Raw genomic sequence first — 22,196 nt, 5'->3', positions numbered from 1 at the left:
GACCGAGAAAAGCATGTCCCATTCAGCCAGTCCCATCCCCACAAAACAGCCTCTCCCTCTTTCTGCCCTGCCAATTTCACAGCGCTAAACATTCCAATTAAAAACCCCTTTCTCATGGATAGAAAAGCCAAGCAAGGCTGAGAGTGGTGGCACAGGCCTGCAATCCCAGCACTTGGGAGGCGGAGGCAGGATTGCCTTGAGTTCAAGGCCAGCCTGAACTACATAGCAGCACCCTAGCTGCAAAAAAAATTGTAAAAAAATCAAGTGAAAGTTATCTTCCGCTTCCCCTCATCATGGCTGGCAGGACAGATGTCCCCAGCAGTAGCCCTACACACCCACACCTGCTTGCCACCTATACTATGCTCTCAGATGCCCTGAAGGTTGACAGCAAACTCGAGCTCATTCTGTGTCCAGCGCCCACTCCAGGAAAGGGTCACTGGAGGAAGAAAGGGCAAGAAGGTCACCTGAGTCACCGTAAAAAGACTATGGATTGTATGCATGTCTTTTATTGCACTTTAAAATAATTTATGTCCTTTTGAAATAAGAGCCTCAGACTAAAATACCTCTGTGAGGTTCTTATAAATATTTGGCAGAGTGCTTAGGGAGTCTTGGAACCATAAGCGTCAGCAACACGGACGCTCCGGGACGGCTCTCTCCCAGGAGGGCCACTACAGAACGGCCACTTCAGCTGTCGTCCAACCCGTTACAGAGGGAGGACCAGCACCCACCAGAAGCTTCCCTAAGCAGAGGTCAGGCTGCATCCATGGCCCCCAGGGCAAGAGCCGGAGCAGGCACTGGGAACACAGGAAGGCGGCCGCAGCTGGCGAGACGGCACACACGGGCAGAAAGCCCCTTTCGGGACCCGCTTTCTGGGGCGTTCAGGGCTTCCGGGCCTCTTGGTTCTTCCTGGTGCCTCACCCAGGCAGCTGCCGTGACAGAGGCCGATGCCAGGCACATCTCCAGGGAAACAGGATCTTCCCTGAGGCCCACATGTGAGATTTCCGGTCTCGCTAGGAGTGATGGAGGCAGCAGGGAACAGGTCATCCCTGAGGATGCCCGTGTGCCCCTGTGCCCCGGGCTTGGCAGCAGCTGCAGTCTCCCACTCTGGGCAACCACCATCATGTCCCCTTCTCCTTCCTCTTGCTCGCCCTCTGGCTGCTGAGCTCCCCCAGCTTCTTGTCCAGCCTCCTCTGGAGCTGGGCCCTCTTGGCAGGGTCCAGAGACCTGTCCTTGGTCCCGCTGCCAGCATAGAGGACCCCCTCCCGGCTGATTCTCTGCCGGGCATGGACTCGAGCCTTCTCACCGCAGCCGTGGACCTGGGGAGGACAGGACAGTCAGGTGGGCTGCACGGGGTGGGGTGGAGGACACACACCAATGGACCACACTCCCACTACACCCCAGGCTCAAGCTCCCCCATGCTGCAGCTGGTATGGTGACATCATGGCCCTGGTGACACCTCAGCGCCACCCCCACCTCAAGCCTGATGCAGCTACGCCCTACCCAGCCTCTACTGTCTCTGCATCCACTCTGCTCCACCCACTACACTACACCCATGGCTTCCGCAGGCTGGAGGGGCTGCCTTCCTGCCTCAGCCTATCTCCCCATGGCTCCCCACCTCCCACCCCTCAGGTGTCAGCCCACCCTGGGTGGACAGGTCTCTTGATGCTGCCCTGGCTCCTGGGTTCCTTCCTTGGGGTGCCCACTGCACCAGACCAGTACCCTAAGCTGGTCTCCGACCCTGATCCCACCAGGCCCGGATGTCCTATGCAGAGGCAGGGCCTGCTCCAGCCCACAGGTCTCACTGGCACATGCTCAGTCAAGGGGTGAATGAAAAGACCATCAGGCTGCTGCCACCTGGATCCATAGATTCCATGGCCCTGCACTAGGCCAGATCACCCACTGACCGAGCCCGGGACACTGGGACAGTCTCAATGCCCACACTCCCAACGTGGCTCGGACTCAGCTGAGATGGCATCTTACTTCCCCACAGCCCAGGATTTGGGACAAACCCCAAGTCAGTGTCTCTTCTTTTTTTTTTTTTTTTTCAGTCTTTTTCCTTTTTATCAGTCCTGGGGATTGAACTCATGACTGCCTGCTTGCAAGGCAGGCGCTTATGCCGCTGAGCTAAATCCCCAGCCCCCACCTCTTTTGTCTTTAGAGAGCACACCCCTTAGGACAGCAGGGCGCCTGCTGATGGGGCAGGGCTTCCGGCATGTACGGCCCTAACATCCAGCCAGGGCGGGGCCCAAGTACCTCGGGGAGGTGGTGGCTGAGGCAGTAGCGGTGGCCACAGAACTGGCAGAACTGTCCCAAAGTCACGACACTGGCTGAACATTTGGCAAAGCTGCAGGTGTTGTCGGCCTTCACGGCAGCTGACACTAAGGCATCGAAGTCCTCCTCAGTAGGTTGATCCCTGGCGGGGCGGCCTGGGGAGAAAGCGCCATTCGGGTAAGAGGGGAACACGGAGACCGGGTTCCCCCTGGCGTCACAGCAAGCTGCAGCCGGGCCACGGCCCCAAAGCATCCCTTCCAGTTCCTGCTTCTGGGCCCCAGAAGGGACACTCAGAGGGACTCACTGTCTGTCTGGGCTCCATCACCGCCAACTCACCCTCATCTTCACTAGGCCACTGACCCCCAATTCCTCACTAAAGCCAGGGTAGCTCTGCTCCCTGGGAGGCGGATGGCAAGACCTCCGGAACAGGACTGGCAGCATGCAGGTGCCCCCCATATCCAGAACACATTTACACATGGGATGTGCACATGGCATCAGCTGCAAAAACAAAACCCCAGACCAACAAAGGAGCCCAGTTTTGGGAAATGGCTCCCTCTGGGGGACCTCTGGCTCCCCAACAGAAGCAAGAAAATATTTTAAGGTATAAGAAAGGCTCAGGTGGGAAGAGCTGCAAGGTTCCATACAGTAAAACGCAGGTGGACCACAAATGCCCATCCACACACAAGTGCAGACACGCAGGACACAGGTGGGTGGGGAGCCCCAAGTGGTGACACAGGTGAGCCCCAGGATGCACTCAGGCAGGACTAGCCTGTTCCTAGGTGCAGGCGCGTGCATGGGAACTGGCCACATGCGTCAGAACAGGAAGCCTCACATGTGTGGTCACAAGGAAGCCTGTGACACAGCCCAGGGGCTCCCTCCCGTGTGCCCCAGAACACCCTCAAAGGCCCTGGTCTGCGGTGGCTGCTTCAAACCTAAGCAGGCACTTTCGACAGAGAGGAGGAAAGGAAGAGGCTAACCTTCCCCCGACCCAGGGTGGAACCAGGTGGCCTGGAGGCCTGGGGGAGGCGCCACCGCAGCACAGGACAGCAAGCATCCTCAGGAAACGGGGACCCAGGGCCCAGGCACGGCATGCTCAGGCGGCGGGGGGCAAGCAGGCAGAGCACACTGGGAAATCTGGCAAACACAAGACCAGCCTCCATCACTCACCACCTGACCTGGGAAGCTCATGTGACCCAGCTGTGCTGCCGTGGGATGGCAGGGCCACCCCAACCCCCAAAGGAAGGGCTAGGACAGAAAGCTGCTTGGGCAGCCTTTGTTACAAAGGGATCCACATCTCAGCCACTCCCTAGGACACCAGCACAGAGCCTGATGCCCTGCAGACAGGCCACATCCGAAGCGGGAGTGGCAAAAGGCACCCAGAAGGTGGCTGCCAAAGGAGCACTTTCACAGGGGATGGTGCCAGCTTCCCTGAGTGGGGCAGGGATCTCCAGGATGCCCAGTCCTCCGACACCAAAGCACAGGTGAGCACCTACTGCACCTCATGGGAAGAGGAGGAGATGGGTACAAGGAGGAGTGGGTCCCACCCCAGCGGCACACGGGCTTGGAACCTTCCTCTTTGGGGCGGGAATCGTATCCCCACTCTCAGCTTAAAAACTGAGAAGGTCGCTTTCCTCTGCTGGAATCTCATGCCCACAGGGCTGGGCTGGAGGCCTGCACTGCTCTGCTTTCCAGGAGCTGATGAAAGAGAGCGAGCTGACCTCCTGTGATCTTGGAGACAGGGATGGGGTTCTAACAGGGACCTCCACAAGTGTCCAGCAAGTCCAGGCTGTGGCCCATGGGGGCACACTCCGCATCAGTGCGCACACACCAGATCCCGGGGAGAAGCATTTGGTCCAGCATGACGGTGTACAACAAGCTCAACAGAGCACCGTGCCAGGCTGAGCAGGACTCCTGCGGTGGGAGCCGTCCCACCTGCCAGGCCCTAGCCAAGGCTCTGGGGCCAGGAGGGAGCTGTCACTCAGGGGATCCAGGGGAGACCAGACAGAGCCAGGAGCAAGTGACATGATTAAAAATACAGTGCAACATGACCAGTGGCAGTGCCACCCACCAAAATCCATAATTCTTTTTGAGGGTGGCAGGTTTCAGGTAAGGCACCCGACACTTGTGCTCCCACAGTTAATACAACTTACCCTTGGCTTCTTTTTTCTTTTTCTTTTCTGGAAACTTCTGCAGCCCTGAGCCCAGGACTGGCTGCTCCTTCTTGGCTGGCTGTTCCTGGGTGCCCTGCACCCTCTGCAGCCTCTCTAGGTGCAGTACCTTCAGGTCCACCCCAGCCTGGGTGCACTGCTCCTCAGGGGGCCGCTCTGGCTGCCCAGGGCTGGAGGCCACAGCGGGGAGGGGAGCTCTGCTGCTGACCCCGTGGCCCCTCTTGCTCACAGTAATGCACCTCGCCTTGCCCTCCCCAGCACTGTCATGCCGCAGCCCGTACTCCTCGGCTATCTGGTGGACCCGAAGCCTGTCGTGAGAATTCAAGGACGCAGGAAACCGCAACTGCATCTCCTCACTGGCCACAAACTCCTCGATCATGGCCCTGAAGCGCTCTGTGCCATCTGCAACTCTCGGGCCCTCCTGGCTGTCCCCATTGAATCGGGGTTGGGAAGGGACTTCAGAGGCCAAAGGCTTCGTGCCTGGCTTCTTCTGGTGCTGCCTGGCAGCTGCTCCAGCCTCCTGGCCACCCTCTGGCCGTCCACTTCTGGGCAGCTTCCTGGCCGAGGAAGTGGGGCCTCGAGGCTTTGCAGCAGCCTGGCTGTGGCCCTGTGGGCCCTCATGAGCATAGTTTACAGGGACAATATCATCAAGATACTCAAAGGCTGTGCGCACTTCCCCATGCTGGGTGACATAGTCCACCAGGGTCTTCAAAAAGGGGTGGTTGTTGACAGTGCGGGAATCACAAACGAGTGCCACATGGCGCCGTGCTCGGGTGACAGCAACATTGATCCGCCGGTCCTCGGCCAGAAAACCAACCTCACCTAAAGAGCCAGGGGAGAGGGGAGCAGATCTAAGAGGGAGAAACAGGAAACAGCCCCTTGCACCCTCATCTGGGGTGTCCTCAGCACCCTCACGGCTTGGAGACCCCAGCCTGTGGCCCACACCTGTGGGTGCCCTCCACACGCATGCCCATGTGGCCTGGCTGTGATGTCTGATGAGCATCTGCTCAGCACTCAGTCACCACTGAGTGTGTCTGTGGGCACAGAAACGGGCTGGAGGCTCCCAAGCTATTGCTGGGCCCAAGTGCAGACAGACTCCACCTGCCTGAGCCAACAGACGAACATCCAGAAAGGGGAGGCAGCAGCCGGCTCCCCAGGGGAAGGTAAAGGACCTTCCCACCTCCTTATCTGTTTCCAATCTTTCCCAGAGGACGTTTCCCAAGCCCATGAGCTAAAGCTGAGTCTCTGGGAATGATTTTCTTATTGTCACAGCTGTGCTTTAAGGCCATAAGACAAGCTCTAAGCTCAGTGGGGTGACCTGGCCATTTCTAGCCCACTCCCCAACCACCAGCTGAGTGCACACTCGTGCCACCGAACCTCGAGATTCTATTTCCTCTGTCTGAAACGTGTGCCTTCCTCTCCTCAATTCACTGGGCCAAGGAGAGCTCGGCCTCAGCGGAGCTGCTGGGACGTCACCCCCAGGACACTGCTGGCCTGCCCAGGCTCTGCTGATCCCAAGGGGTCCTGGTCACCTTAGTCGCCTTAGTCATTTGCTGCGAGTGACTTATGGAGGACACAGGCTGCACCCCGAGCCACCCTGGCAGGGACGAGCAGAACTCGACACCTTCAGAATCAGCACTTTTGTGAGCCCCGGAGAGCTCTGTGCAGGCCTCTTACCCTTCCTGTTCGACCTGACGAAGGACAACACCACAGCCTCCTTCTCGCGGCCCTGGAAGCCATCAACAGACTTAATCTCCAGCTCAGGGTGCTTGTGCTCGAGGCTCTGTCTAAGCAGGTCCACCTGAAACCCGAGCACAGCCACGGCCTCGTCAGCCCCGCAAGCCAGGGTGGCACTGAGACCCTGCCCTCCTTTAGCCCCTAAAAGGAGCCCACAGGCTCAGTCCCCGTCACTGCCCTTCTCCCAGGCACGTGGGGACAGCAGAGAACACAAAGCTGTCAAATGTGAGCTTCTGGCTCCTGACAGCCACCACTCCCAGACACCCGTGTGTGACACCGTGAGCCAGGACAGGTGACACTGGAGGACACAGCACCCCAGCAGTGTGCACCTACCCAGCCAAGCCGCGACAGAGACCTGACCTGGGCCAACACAGTGAGAGCCAAAGCCCAGGCCATTCCACCCTGAGGCTGCCAGGCCACCGGGGGTCCCTGGCCTGAAATCAGCTGTACATCAGGACAGGGCAGTGTGAGATGGACACACAGACAGCTAATCAATCTAGCCATGATGAAGTCAACTCCACCCTTGGGTTTTTGGTCACCATAACAAATAGTGTTTTACATTCTTTTTGTTGTTGTTTTGTTTGTGACAGGGTTTCACTATACTGTTCAGACTGGCCCTGAACTCACTACTATTCAGGCTGGCTTTAAAGTCAGGGTGATCCTCCTGCCTCAGCCTCCCAAGTGCTGGGATTACAGGCATGTGCAACCATGCCCACCTTTTTCTTTAAACTCTTTGGGCTGACCAAGTCTCACTGGTACAGAGGACGAAAGGGGATCTAAAGGGGGGTACCTCACACCTGGAGATTGTAGGGCGTGATGACAGCAATGTCACTTGCTTGGACACCAGCATCCACCAGAGCCTGGATGTGCAGACTGACAAGGCGGACTTCACCTGGGGTGGAGAGAGGGCAGGCTGTCAGCACGGGGACAGGCTGTGCTGACCTGTGTGGCCAGGGTCAGAGGCACCAGGCCTTGCACACAGGAGCCAGAGAATGTGGGTTCACCAAAATGGGGATGACCATCCAGAGCTGTCAAGGCTAGAAAACTTGACTCGAGGCTGGCTAACCAGGCCATGAGGCTGTGCGATCGTGAGATGGCCAGGAACCACTGCCCTGCCACCCCCAACACCTGGGTGACAGTCCCTCCGAGCCCGGCCCCCGACCTCTGAGCCAGCCCTCAGCCTCTCCCTCCTCCCAGTGCCACCCTGATGGTGGAGTAACCTGAAGCAGCCAGGTCCACAGGGGCACCCAAGTCCGTGGGAGGGGCTCACCCGGGTTTCCCTTGGACTGGTCATCCTCTTCCTCCAGCTCGAACAGCCCACAGCTGGCGGTGTCCACGAGCAGCAGGGGGATGCCCGTCTCCTCTGTAGCAGTTACACCTGGCAGGTCCCTACACACAGGCAAAAAGCTAAACTGCACAACATCAGGAGAGGAGAGGGGTCTCCCTGCCGGGGGGCGCCCAACACACCAGCTGCACTCCCTTCCAGAAAACCAATCTGAGGGGACTTATGTGCTAAAATCTTGATGGGACACACTTCGCTTGGGATGGGAGGGGAGGCTGGGGCAGGGCAGATCACTCACCTCAGGAGCTGCCCCGCCACCGAGGAATGGGCTGTGAGCTGACCGCCATACATGGCCTCCGAGGCCCAGTGCATGATGGCCTGGTGCATACGGTACTGCACGGTCAGCGTCCGCACCACCTTGTCACCGTGCTCCTCAGCAAGGCGCTCCATCAGGCTGAGTGACAGCCCCTCCTGCGCCGCCCTGCGACAAGGGAGGAGGGGAAATGGCCTGAGTGCCGAGGTGCAGATGTGAAAGCAGGGTTGAGCTGAGTCAGCTGAGTCACGGTCCCCAAGATGTCCCTATTTCCCGGACCTGAGACTATGAGCCTTTCTGAGGAGCCCTTGAGAACACTTCCCCGGAGAAGCAAGGGAACAGACACCTGTGACTTCCCTTCAATCCAACAAGACAACCTCCCCAGCTCCCTGCTCCAGCCCACCCCAGACATTTCCTCCCAAATCCTCACCTGAGGAACCACAGACTCTACTTTCTTTGGGGACACCCTCCTCATCTCTTTCTGGTCCTAAGAAAATGACCAGAGCTCCAGGTTCCACCCTGACTTCTGCTTACACACAGAGTAGACAATGTCAAAGAGCCGAGAGAAGCCAGGAGGAAGTCACCATCCCGAGGGCAGCAAGGGCCGTGACATGGAGTCCAGGGGAGCCCTATTCCTTGAGGCTGCCGTTCTGGACCTGGAGCTATGTGTGTTCAAACATCACCCCTGTGCCAGCCCTGCCCTTGGGCTCCTGCAGCTGACTCCGGATGGAAGGTAAGTAAACGAAAAAACACAGGGTGAAGGTGGGAATTTCTACTGACAAAACTGAGTCACACAGGGACAGAAGGCTTCTGTTTAGACAGCCAGGCTGGGGCCAGGCGGACTCTCATCTGAAGGGCATGTTAGAGTTTATGTCCACATGTCCCCCTAGAGCCTCAGATGACCACAGGCGGGCCCTCTAGGAGCTGACTGGACCACGAGGCATCCATCTCATTGAAGTTGGGAGGTAGGGGCTGGCTGGAACAGGCGCGTCACAGCGGGCATCATCTAGAAGGTTCTCTCTCCCTACCCAGCTCCTCCCTTGACTCTTTGCTTCCTTTCTACCGTGAGGTGGGCAGTTATTTCTCTGCCATGCCCCTGTGCTAAGCTGGCTTGCCTTGCAGCAAGCCCACTAGGGACTAAAACTCGAGCCTAAAGTTATGGTGTTAGGTATTGTCTCAGCATCGAAGAATGTGACCAAGACAGGAAAGGTGGTGCTGCCCAGTCTGGGGGTTAGAGACAGTAGCCCTGGAAGTTTGAGGTGGCCACTGCGGGCCAGTGAAGGGAGGGATGGGAAATGAGGTGGTAACAGAGGCTGTGGGCCACAGCACTTCCTCCGACTCGGACAGGCTGTGTCACCTCAGAAAGATTGTATTGGGTCACCACCAAGACACAGGGGACACCATGGTGCACCACAGGGACTCCTGAATCTCCCTAAGTCCTCTGTCTAGGGGACCACAGAGCCCACCTGAGACTATGGGGGAACTGAAACTGAGCTTATTGGAATGAGTCCAGCCAGAGCAGCTCTAACCCTACCCCACTGAGCCTGCCTGCTCGCCTGCCTCACTAGGGGATGCACCAGGCACAGGGTGAGGGCTGAGGGCAACGTGACCCCACCCTCAAGTAGCACACGGTCATTTACAGGAGCAGACAACAGCACTTGGCAGGAGCAGTCCCTGGGACAGGTGCACAGGAGGGCACAGGAGGTAATGGGGACACCCGGGGGCTGATGGGTAAGGGGCCAGAGAGACTCTAAGGGGCTTACTGGTGCGAGACTGTGGTGGGCGGCAGCTGCTTGTGGTCTCCAGCCAGGATGCACTTCCTGGCCTTCAGCAGGGGGATCCAGCAGCTGGCTTCCAGGGCCTGGCCACACTCATCAATGACCACCACGTCGAAGTAGCTCTCAGGAAGCAACTTGAGAGGGCCGTCAGGAGAAGCACCTGGGGGACAGGGGACTCAGTCTAGAGGCACTGGCTGATCCACTTCAGCTGCACCTGCAATCACCTGGAGACACACACCACGCCAGCTGCCGGAGCCGGTCTCACACCATAACTGTGACATAAATCTGCATCTGGGATGAAGACTTGGAAAGGACAGTAAAGAGGTCATGGTACCTGACAACACAAACCACTGCACCGGACATCCCTGCTAACCCGAAGCAGCGCAGCGGAGACAGCACAGCTGGGAGAGAGCCTGGGCCCAGGCGGCCCTGGCAAACTGCAGAGAGTGCAAGGTGAGCAGCTAGCTCCCCTGTGCACCACACTGGAACCACAGGCAACTGGATGAGCACCGAAGTAAAGGCCTGGCTCAAGACGGCAGGTGCGGGCTGGGGATGCGGGTCGGGGGTGCAGCGCTTGCCTGGCCTGGGAGGGGCCTGGGCCCCAGCCCGAGCACCATAAAAAGAAAAAGAAATCCTGCCCTTTTCACCCCCACCCCAGTGAACTACGCTGAAGATGCATGTGTGTTTATGATGATGTATGTATCTCAAGAAAAGTCCCAAGACAGACTTGTCAGAGGTGACTAGGGAAAGTGCCACAGAGGACATAGAAAAGGGTCCTGAGTATAGATGAGACTTCATAGCACAAAGAGAAACCAGACTTCGTTTGTTCTTGTTTTGTCTTGTTTTTTGACATAGCTGGGGATGAAACCCAGCACCTGACATGCCAGGCCAGCACTCTACCACCGAGTTACACTCTAACTCCTGGTGCAAACACTTCTAAGAAATCACCCAGTTCCCCAGCCAAGGAGGAGGGACCGCCAGTGGCTCTCTGGATGCAGAGGAGAGAGGTCCCCTTCTGATCGCCAGCCAGGGCTGCACTTAAAGGGAAATAAGAGCCAGGTGTGGCGCCTGGGAGGCTGAGGCAGAAAGATTTCAGGTTCAAGGATCACTGAACAACTTAGAAATCTCTTAGCAACTTAGAACCTGTCTCCAAAAAAAAAAGATGGGGAGGTAGTTCAGTGCAGGCCTGGGTTCAATTCCTAGTATTACCCAAAAAATAAATAAATAAAATAAAAATAAAGTGAGAGATGTCGGTGGAAACGGCAGTGCCGACCTTAGGAAAGTCTCCTCCACTCAAGCAGACCAGTCATAGCCAACCTGTTCGCAACCCTGGACACTCACCAGTCCTCACCACACTTTGAGGAGAATTTATTCAAGAAAAAAGGCCAAATCCAAGCAAGCACTGCAGCCTTTAAACTCACCCTGTCACCCCCTGACACCACCCCACCCCATGTCGACATTTGAAGCCAGTAGCCTGGCAGCCACCGAGAAACCAGAGCAGCCAGTGCCCTTGAAGTGTCCCATTCCCAAAGACTGACCCTCTACACAGTGGACCCTGCTGGCAGGACCGCCTGACCCGAATGACTCAGGGCCCACCCAACCTCCTCCCCCTGGTATTTGCAGACAGCAAGAGAGGCAGCATTGGGGCTCTCTGGGGCACTGGACAACAGCTGGGGTGAGCACCAGGATAACCAAAATCGAAAGGAAAGCTGGGGAATGGGGCATCCTAGGGCTCTGAGAAGCTCCGGAACATCGCACACAAACAGGGCTGTGCATGAGCCCAGGCGGGACATCAGAGGATGCTCGGCTCTCGCCACCGGCCCACCCTGAGGTTCTGTGCAAACAGGAAGCAGAGGCCCAGACTTATAGACGGCCTGGCTATGTGCTAAAAGCGGGCCAGTGTGCACGCTCCGCTGCTTGCAGAGCCAGACTGACTGGTTCCGGGGCTTCACAGAAACCTCTGATCCCAAGTGGGCACTAAGCTGTGGACAGACTTCAGTGAGGCCAAGAACAAGAGATATTATCTGGGCATGCTGGCACACACCTGTAATCCCAGCTCTGGGGAGGCTGAGGTCTCAAGTTTGAGGCCAGCATGAGCAACATAGCATGACTCATCTCGAACCAAAAGAATAGAAAGGGCTAGGGAATTAGCTCAGCAGCAGAGCACGCGTGGAGTCCTGCGTTCAGCCCTCAATACCACAAGCAGGAAAAGAAACAAACCACAGGCTGCAGGCAGCCACCACAGCCTGACTGCTGAAAGGTGACTGATGACCAAGATTTCTCAAACCGGCAAAACGTCCTTCCAAAACACAGGAGAAGTTAGATCTCTCCAGCTAAAAAAGACTCAAGCAAATTCCCTGCTGGCCAACCTGTCCTTCAAGAACCAGAGCTATTCAGGTAGTGAAAGGACCTAGATTCACACAGAAGAAACCAAGAATGCCAACAAAGGAAACTGCACAGGTAATTCAGGGAGTTTGTGCTCATGTCTGTATTCTCCTTCCTAATTTTAAAGACAACTGGTCAAATTACCAGCCTTGGCTATATAGTGAGTTCAAGGCCAGTTTGGATTCTATAGGAAGACCCTGTCTCAAAAAGACCAAAAAAAAAGAAAGAAAGAAAGAAAAAGAAAAAAACAAAATGCTGGGGATTTAGCTCAATGGCATAAGCACCTGCTGGGAAAACGCAAAGTCATGAGTTCAATCCCTGTACAAAAAAAAAAAAGAAAAAAACAGACTGGATAGCCAGATGTGGTAGCACATGCCTATAATCCCAGCACTCAGGAGGCTGAGGCAGGAGGACTGCCATGAGTTCAAAGCCAACCTGGGCTACATAGCAAAACCCTGTCTCAAACAAACAAATAAATAAACACCAGATACCCAGATAAAGGTGTAATTATAAAGCCTACCAGAGCCCAGACTCTGTTCCTTAAAGTAGCCCACCACCCAAGACGATGTGGAGAGACTTGAGTGGGCTCTGGAGTCCTGGCCTGATGACACTCACACCTTGTATAATTCTCCCCGTTGGGTGTGGGTGGGCTGAGACTGGCTTCTAGCCCATAGAATAATACAAAAGTAGGGTGTAGCTCAGTGGAAAGCATTTGTCTGGGATGCACATAGCCCTGGGTATGATCCCCAGCACCACGAATAGCAATAATAAGGCAAATGTGATAGAATATCACATGCTTAATAACATTACACAAGATCATGGTCCCTCTATGAGACTCAGTCCCTTGCTGGCCCTGGTGAAGTGGCAGGTAGCTAAGGATGGCCTCTAGCCAAAGATCAGCAAGAAACTCAGTCCAACAGCCCACAAGAAATTGGGTGCTGCCCACAGCCACATGAGCTTGGAGGCAGATTCTCCCTGGGCAAGGCTTTGACTGGACCAGAGCCCCAGCTGACCCTGGGTGGCAGCCGGTGACACCCTGAGCCGAGAATCTGACTAGGCCACACCTGGACAGCCGACTCACAGAGAGCAGGTGGTAATAAATGTGAGCTGGTGAAGCTATTGCACAAAAGAGGCCTCACGGACACCAAGGACCTGCATGAGTCCCAGAGCCAGGGGCTGCCAGCATCCTCGAGACCATCCTGAGGTACACAGCACTGTGCCAGCTATCAGGGAGACAGAATCCTGCGCACTGGCCAACATAGCAGCAGGGACTGCACTTAGCACCACAAACCCACTCTTTAAAGTAACGGAAAAAAAGAAAACATGAAACTCAACAAATATCAAGCACAAAAAGCATGAAGAAATCTGGGTACGCTGATGTACAGTACTCAGGAGGCTGAGACAGGTAGATCATAAGTTTGAGACCAGCCTGGGTGATTTAGCAGGACACTGCTCAAAAAACTAAAAACAAAGTAAAATATAATAGAAAGAGCTGGGGGTGTAGCTTAGTCATAGAGCATGGACAAAGCCTTGAGTTCTGTTATGGCTGTGGTGTCCCCCAATGCCTCATGCACTCATAGGTGAGGCTTTGCAGAGGTGGCTGGATGGAAAGCATTATGCTGGGAAGATTCATGGTGCAATGCCAGGATCAAGCGTGCTAGGATTAAGGTTGTGATTACTAAATTAGCCCATGATTGGTTGGCACCTGCCCTAAGCTAGGTAACCTAGATAGAATACAAAAGGGGCAGAAAGAAGCTGCTGTTGTTGCTTGTGGGTTGCTGGCTTGCTCTTGCTGTCTTCTGCCTGCTATGGACTGTTTCTCCTCTGCAATACCCCTCTGCCATGGCACCCTGCTTTGGAGCCCGCTGACTATGAACTGAAACCTCTACAAACTATGAGCTAAGTAAACCTGTCACCCTTTAACTTTGAGTGTTGGGTATTTTGTCCCAGCAAATGAGAAAAGAAACTAACACAGGGCTGAGGGTTTTGCTTAGTGGCACAGTGTCTGCCTGGCAAGTGTGAGGTCCTGCATCCAATTTCTGGTACCAAAAAAAGAAAAAAGCAACTAACACAGGTTCCATTTGTGGTGCTGCACCACAAAACAAATTAGTTACAGACATCTGCTCTAGAGATCTGTTATATAAAAATGTGTGTGGTTAATATACCTTTACCTTAAATAGCATTAAGGTGGTAAATTTTATTTATGGGAGGTTTTTTGCTTTGTTTTGCTTTGGTTTTTGAGATAGGGTCTCACTATGTAGCCTAGGATGGACTTGAACTGGCAGCAATCCTCCTGCCTCAGCCTCACCAGTGCTGGGATTACAGTCACGTGTCACCAAACCTGGCTATTTTGTGTTTCTAACTATAGTTTAAAAAAAAAAACCCGAAAACAAAAACTCCCCATGATGAATGTAATCATTATGAACTGTGGACATGTAATAATAAAAATTTTACAATTATTAAAAAGAAAGAAAAATTCAGGATATTATTTTATTATCAAAGTAAAATTTTAAAAATATCATTACCAAGGATAAAAGTCATTTCATAATGATAAACTGGTGAACATTTAGGTCCCTGAGAGAAAAGCTTCTAACAATTTAAAGCAAAAACTGGTAGAAAAAAAAGTATAAAAGTATACTTTATAATCAAAAGGCTTCAGCACCCTTCTCTCAACAGGAATGGAGCAGGAAAGAAAGTCAACAAGAATATAAAAAACTTAACACAACCAATCACAATCTGACCAACATAACAAAGAGCCCACCAGCAATACCAAGATGCAGGCTCTTTTCAGTGTAAATGGACACACACAAAAGGTGTCCATTTGCTGGACCCTAAGATAAGTCTCAAGGAAATGATTCAAATGATAGAAAGCCTGAACATTCATGGAAATAAAGAGGTCAGGATGACATCTGGGCAAACCCCAACTATTCGGAAACTATGCAACACATTCTAAAAATCAGTGATGTACACCTGTAGTCCCAGCATGTTGGAGGCTGAGGCAGAGGCATCACCATAATTTTGAGTCCAGCATAATCTATACAGTGAATTCAAGGTCAGCCTCAACTACGAAGGAGACTCTGCCTCAAAAAAACAAAACAAAACAAACAGTTCGTTTAAAAAGCAACCAAGATTTCAGGAAAGAAAAGAAAAAGAAGCCTAAAAGGAAATCAGCATTCTGAAACAAATGAAAATAAAAACACAAAACACCAAAACTTAGGGGAGCCACAGAAGCAGTACTTAGGGGGCCATTCACAGAGCTATGTGCCAGAAAAGAACGGCTCTAATTCACGATCTCGGTGTCTACCTCAAGAAAAAGAAGAGAAAATCAGAACTAAGTAAGTACACAAAAACAATAAAGATCATTAAATAGAATGAAATAGAAAACAGAAGAAAAATAGAAAGAAAGCATCAGGTTCTTTGATAACAAAACCTCTAGCCAGAAGATCAGGAGGAAAAAAAGAACAAATCACCAATATCAGGAACAAGAGAGCTGACTATGTCTGTACAGATTCCCAGATGCTAAAACGGTCATAGAGGAGCACCACCAATAACTTGCTGTCTCTAAATTCAACCACGTAGAGAAGGACAAATTTCTTAAACTACACAAGTTTACCCACGGAGAGATGACCCGAATAGTGTTTGCTAAAGAAGCCCCTCCCCGACACACACACACACACACACACATATGCCCTGTTCAAGGCCACGCCGGCAGGTGGGGTCACCGCTCACCTGTGTTTGTTGCGAGGACCACGCTGGCCGCGGTGAGGCTTTCCACCATGGCTGCCTCTTCTCTCTCCTTGAGCTCTTTTCTCAACTGCTTGATTTCACTGCGAAAGTTACTTTTATCCTTCTTCTCCTGGGTCTTTTTGTTTTTCACCTAAGAAGAGAATGAAGAAAGTCATAACTCTTCTAACACAGTTTTGTAATTCTTGTATATTCAGAGAGTACTGTTTATTAACCTCAGTTGGTCCAGTTCAATAAGCTCCTGAAAAGCACTAAAAATCCAAAGATCTTTCTGGAAGGAGCCACGGGGGCACGTGACTAAGCATGTCACATCCCAATGCCTCACAGTCAAGTCACCTGCACAGGGCCAGCCGGAAAGGGAGTACCCAGTCCGGAGCAGAGTCAGGGTTTTAACCGAAGCCAGATGAAGCCAGGCTGGGACCCGCCTGCCCCGCAGGGCCACCTGCACTCCTGGGGAGGACCACTGGATCCCAGGATCTGGGTTGCAAGAGCTCACAAGCTATGGACAGGACACCTCCACAATCATTCCACACATCCCTAGAAATTAAATGTCCCCATCCATAAAAGGTTTCCCTAACCCCCAGTTTACTTTTATACCCCAGGAAGATATGCAGCCTTTTACTTCTGATTTCTGCTTTGGAGGGTGGGGTTTTTGCAGGAGTGAGGGGAAGTTATTTTATTGTATCTAATTTATAAGAAAATCCTAAAGAGCAATGATTTGAACAGGAAGGAGAAAATGAAATTGTCCATACTCGTGACCAAGCAGATAGTAGCACTGCATGTTCCTGCATGTGTTTCTCCTTGGTGCCATCTCCTACCCCCAGCTGGCACCCAGAGCTGTGCATACTGGGAAGCCTTCATGTCGCAGGCCAAGGGAGGAGGGACTCCCAGTATCCCCACTGCTGTCACCACTCCGTTGTGAGGACAGTTTATGAGGGCAAATCTGTAATCTACAGGACCCGAGGGTTCAAAAGCACTAGGCAACATGGGAGACACCACTGCACCCTGAACTTCTGCCCGGTTCGGCAGCTACTGCCATCTCCCTCCACAAGAACAGTGTGAAGTGGCCCCAAAGGATGTGGGAAGGGGCTCGTGTTTCAAATCTCTCTCTCCAGGCTGCTTTTCCCCTCTTGCCAATATTATTCCTCACCAATACTCAAGTACTTTAAAGCAGCTGAGTCTCTACAAAATGCTGAATACAGCTCTCTACCAAGAATGAGCCGTCCCTTGCCAAATGACAGTTCACTGGTTTTTCATTATTCAATCGTGGAAGAAGAGGAATACAGACACCATTTCTTCTTTAAAGACTGTAGACCAGAAAATATAAGCCTTGCGGACAACAGCTCTGTGATACCTACAAAGATCTGATCGATGTCCTTTCTGATGTCTGCGACAATCTGGGCGCTGTCACTTCGAGCTAAAACTGCATCCAGGGAATGCTGCTGAATGGGTTCCAGGAGGCGGGCAGGGTGGCCAAGGCGCAGAATCCGCAGCTTGCGCAGAGCCAGCCGCTCCACCAGATTGTCCACGGCAACGTTAGAGGGAGCGCAGCACAGAACCTGGGAAACACAAGCTCAAGTTAGGGTTTAGTAACTTCCTTCCTAACTGCACCACCTAAGTTTACACTACGCTAAACAGAGAGCTTTTAAAGGTAAAGAGAAAGGGCAGAGCGTGCACGGATGTCAGTGTTCCAGGGTAAAAAGACAGCATTTGCAGAGTGGGGACAGCCCAGAGACATACATCACCGCACACCCACACCACACCTGCACAAACAGAACTTCTATCTTCAAAGCCTCTTAGTCACCAAAGCACCAAAACAAGCTATGACGTGGAACTGGACAGAAGACCCAGAAGAGTCAAGTGCCTCAAAATAGTCGGGAGCTGGGGATCCTCTCATCTCACTAATCAAACTGCACTGTCATCTGATAAGAACAAATGAGGGGCATCTCTCTGCTGAGCTCCAGATCATTCCCAGAACTGCAGTCCCACTGCCAAGAAGAAGATGCAATAGCAGAAGGGAAAGTCCCTGTGTATCCTGGACCTCTTCCTGCTTGCTGCCACCAGCCCACTGACGTAGTCACAGGCAGCTGGACACATAAATTCTTAAACAAGTGCGACCTGTTGCACTCTGTGCACAGACAGAGGAAACACCTGACTAAAGTATCAAATCTGCTTGCTGGCTGTAACACATCTTTTCTTGCAAATTTTCAAACAGCCAAAAGGACACTCCCTAGTGGAAAACACTCGGACAAAGCTTTTCAATGAGCGACAGGTTTCCAGGGCTCTGCATAATCAGCCCCTGCCTCTGCCACTCACTGCTGAGCACCTGGGCCTGTTTCTTGGTCTCCTCTGCCGTGAACTGGGAAGGCCTGCGGTCCCAGCACACGCAGCTTCCATCAGGGGTAATGAGCGGACTTGTGCACAGCACTAGGCGGGGTACAGCCTACCATCGCCACATGTCACAACTCAGACCCTCAGTGAACCCACAGTTCTCATCTTTAAAGTTCCCATATGCTCAGATCTATAATGCCTTGCACTGACGCCAATGAGCACAGATCTTTCCTCAACCATTACAAATGTAAGCAGACAACAATGCAAAATGTTCTGGGAAGAGGCCCAAGAGATGGGGCCAGGGGATGTAAAAAGAATTAACATGTATGCGTACATGAACCGACTCCCTGCGGGGAAGTAACTGTTACTGAATATTGAAAACATATTAAGAAAAATAAAAGTTGAAAAAATGCAGAATGTTAAAATCCCCATCTTAGGTCAGCAATCTGCACCACACATGTGAACTGTGTCACTAAGCAGGCTACCCGGTGAACTGCGGCTCCACCCTCTTCCTCACCCAGGGGCAGGGCTCGCCAGAGGGCAGATCGGGCCCTGGCAAAAGCCACGGCCCCAGCCTGGGCCTGAACACCGAGCAGGAGACCCGTGGGCAGGGGGCAATAAGCCCAGGCAGGCCTCAGTCCTCAACAAAGGCTTACGTAACTTCTCCCTCTCACGTGCTCAGACAGAGGACCTCACACAGCTCCCAGGCCTCATGGGACTAGTGGAAATCAAAAAGCACCTGGCTGCACACTCATCTACAAACACCCGCCGGGTCTGTAACCAAACCCACCTCACCTGCAGCTGGGATGCTATGGGGTACCCAATGGATACTACAGATAGCAGCCCGTAGGGTCGATGAAGTAGCATCTGCCGCCCACCTTTAAGCCTTGCTTCACAGCTTGCAGAATAACTTCCACCACGGTCGTGGTTTTCCCAGTGCCAGGAGGTCCATGGATGATGGCGAGTTCTTTCTGGGACAGGGCAAAGGAAACTGCTTCTTTCTGAGAGGCATCCAAGGCAGTGTTGTAGAACTTTAGTGGGGCTGCAGGAAAAGCGCCAGCATTAGACCCTTGCATTTTGTCACCTGCTTTCTCCCCATAGGGGAGGCACAGACGGAAATAAGCGGAGCACACAGAGCATGCTGGGCCTCCCCAGGACAGAGCCAGCCTGCTCTGTCTTCAGAAGACTTCTGGAACAGTGGTCAACGAACAGCCAAACGTCTGCTGCCCTTTTTCCTAGGTTGTACCAGAACACAGCCAGGCCCGTTCGGGTTCCACATTGTCTGGCTGCTTCGGAAGGGAAGAGCTGCAAACAGACTCTATGTCCCCAAAGGCTAAATATTTACAACCTGTCCCTTTACGGAAAAAGCTTGCCAGCACATCCTCTAGATGAAAGAACTGTCTCTTGGAACCATTTTGTCCCTTTTAAGTGCCCATAAAATGACAACTAGAAATTCCAGGGCCTTTCTATTTGGATCATGAAATACGGGAATGACAAACAGCATGGCCACGATGCTCTGTAGAGAGCAGGCATTGTCACGCGCCTGCTCCACAGAGACACCCACGAAGGAGACACTGAGCTCAGCAGCAAAAGGCGCTAATCCAGACACGGGAGACCAAAGCCGGTGGGTAACAGTCCTAAGAGCAGGATTAGGGGGACAAATGTGCAGGGAACCCGAAGTTCCCAGCCACGTCCTGCTACTCCACACTGCATGCTTTTCCCTGGACGGCAGCTACACCCAATACACGCCACTGTCCTGAAACACGGTTCTAACTCAGGTTCCAGCTCACAGTAGCCCTGCAAACCAATACTTGGCAAAGAGATTACTGTAATGTGAGTGCTTTCACAAGATCCTCAGGAAAACAGAGAGAAAATGAGTATTTACAAAACAATAACCACTGAAAAGCGCTCAAAGCAGCATGCTGAACACTGACTCCGCACTGGAGTGTGACAGCCAGGTGTCATAAAAAATGCTGTAGGAAAAAATGCTACAAAAATACACACAAACACCAGCAGGAAGGCACTCAGACATGTATCCAGAGACAAAAGTCAGTGTCTTTCTCATTGTACCTTTTCAGACTCTTGCCAAAACAGCTCAAGGTCACATTGTTCTTGATAATTTCTACTAAAAAAAAAAAAAATTAAAAATCTAGAAGTTCTCACGTATTTCCTGGGCAGGGCTGGGGTCAGATCCACCGAAGAGGACCTCGATGAGCGAGGACGCGGGCCCCGAATGGTACTTCTTCAGGGTAACCAGGGCTCTGTGAGGGGAGAAAGCCATAGTGAGGGGCAGGTGGCTAGCAGTTCAGGGTCACCATCTTACAGGGTCACACGACAGTGCAAGATCTTTTGCTGAGCAGGAAAGGTGTCATTCTCTTGTGCAGAGGGAGCCAAGGGTTTACGTTTAAGGAAAGCGTCCCGTCTGACCCCAGCCACACACACTTACTTCTTCAGGCGCTTGTAAGTAACGTCATTGGCAAGCTTTAAGAGTCTGTAGAAGTTCTCCCGGTCCAATGTCAACTGGAAGTCATGGGACTCATCAAAGGCCACTGAGACGGATTTCTGGGTGATGCGGGTCAGGATCCCAGTGGCCAGCTGCCTGCCTTCGTTAGCAGTGTCATACAGACCCACGATATCACCTGCAAAACCCAAAGCCCAGTTCCATAAAACACTGAAAAAGATTCATTCTAGGTTGGTTTTGTTTTTTGTTTGTTCGGGGTTTTTTTCTTTTTTACAGTGCTGAGGGGCAAGCCCAGGGCCTCACTACCACTGAACTGGTAACGTCCTGTTACGTCCAGGCCGTCCTGTTACTTTCCATAGTCCACGAAACCAGTAGGCATAAGACAAAATAGTGACCACTAGATCACATGTGCAAATCCACCTGAGGTCCATGAACTGGTCAAAATAAGAAAGACAGTAAACTCGCCGCTTCAAGGACATGAATAAAACCCACCTGGCCTTGAGATTAGGAAGGAGAGAAACAACAAATGTCACCATCTGCCAGAGCTCGGTGCCAAGGGCTCCAAGGAGCAATGACACAGGTAGGGACAACATGCTATTTTCCAAAGCTCTAGTGAGAAGGGCCCCTTGGGAGGGGGTACAGCAGGGTGGACACTGAAGGAAGCAAGGCCAGGAGCCCAAGGGAGAACAACTCCAGGCAGCAACAAGCATCTGAACAGGGGACACGCCCGCACTCCCTTCTGCTTGTGACAGTTGCACTGTCACCCCCCACGAGGGGAGTCTAGAGGGCTTCCCCTGACCATGCCTTGGCCAATCCACGCTCTCCAGCCCGTGGCCACAGTGTGGGTTGAGGGATGAGCATGTGGCCAAATCAGAGCCTGAATTGCAATGAGATTTTTTCCGGGCATCTCTCCCTCCCAGCTAGAGAGAAAGTTGAGAGTGAGTAGGACCAACACTGCCCCCATGCTGCGTCTGACAGGAAACCCAACCAGAAGACGGCAGAACCAAGAAAAGGCAAGACATTAAGCCCTGGCATCCTCCTTGGGCATCCTCCTTGGGCATCCTCCTCGGGCTGTGCAGCCAGGCTTCACATCACAACCACCACCACGTTCCTGTCCTGCCACCTGACTCCTGAGCCACGCCGAGATAGAAGCCAGGGCTGCACATCTATGTACACCCCTGCTCTGCAATCCATGCAGCAAGTCTCACCTGCACCTTGGCTCCCCTGCCCCACCTCTTGATCCAGCTTCACAAAGACCAACAGTATACGGCAACCATGGTCCTGGTGGGTGGGCAGCGGATCCTGCGACCTGACCCAGGCCTGGGTACAAAAGGCAAAGATGGAAACACATGGCATCTCCGGGTTTATGCCGGTCTGCTGAGACCGAAGACTGCACCCAGAAGATGGACCGATAATCAAGCCCCTGAATGGATCAAAATTTCAGATGTGGGCCCGGAATGTGGCTCAGCACACAGCACCTGCCTGCTAAAAGTGAGACTCTGATTTTAATTCCTGGTACCAAAAAAAAAAAAAAAATCAGTAAAGTTTCGGGCTGCTGCCTTCCCACACCAGGGCTGCCTCCCCTGACTTCCTGTTTCCCCACCGCTCATTGGTCCTGTGGGTTCCTCACTGCACAGTGCTAGCCACACGAGTGTGTACGTCACCTGGGCATCTCCAGAATGTGCCCGCCTCCTGTGGATTCATGCTGACAGTGACGCCACAGGTG

At 52.9% G+C, this 22,196-nt stretch overlaps 1 protein-coding gene across 1 annotated transcript in view; it reads right to left on the bottom strand.

The window, feature by feature from the left end:
- Positions 1-490: 490 nt before the first annotated feature.
- Ighmbp2 (immunoglobulin mu DNA binding protein 2) overlaps positions 491-22,196 on the bottom strand; it is a 24,833-nt gene continuing 3,127 nt past the window's right edge. The window contains exons 3-15 of the mRNA XM_003468317.4: positions 20,456-20,648; positions 20,173-20,270; positions 18,888-19,051; positions 17,037-17,237; positions 15,664-15,811; positions 9,535-9,709; positions 7,757-7,939; positions 7,447-7,565; positions 6,974-7,068; positions 6,117-6,240; positions 4,422-5,261; positions 2,254-2,426; positions 491-1,316 (exon numbers count right to left, since the gene is read on the bottom strand). Coding sequence (XP_003468365.3) covers positions 1,119-1,316; positions 2,254-2,426; positions 4,422-5,261; positions 6,117-6,240; positions 6,974-7,068; positions 7,447-7,565; positions 7,757-7,939; positions 9,535-9,709; positions 15,664-15,811; positions 17,037-17,237; positions 18,888-19,051; positions 20,173-20,270; positions 20,456-20,648 — 2,711 coding nt within the window. The 3' untranslated portion in view covers positions 491-1,118. The remainder of the gene's footprint in view (positions 1,317-2,253; positions 2,427-4,421; positions 5,262-6,116; positions 6,241-6,973; positions 7,069-7,446; positions 7,566-7,756; positions 7,940-9,534; positions 9,710-15,663; positions 15,812-17,036; positions 17,238-18,887; positions 19,052-20,172; positions 20,271-20,455; positions 20,649-22,196) is intronic.

This window comes from Cavia porcellus, unplaced genomic scaffold (assembly GCF_034190915.1).
Source record: "Cavia porcellus strain 051 isolate PalLab524CR breed Dunkin Hartley unplaced genomic scaffold, mCavPor4.1 scaffold_17, whole genome shotgun sequence".
NCBI lineage: Eukaryota > Metazoa > Chordata > Mammalia > Rodentia > Caviidae > Cavia > Cavia porcellus.
The sequence above is the reverse complement of the archived record's forward strand: the minus strand, read 5'-3'. Positions and strand labels throughout refer to the sequence as shown.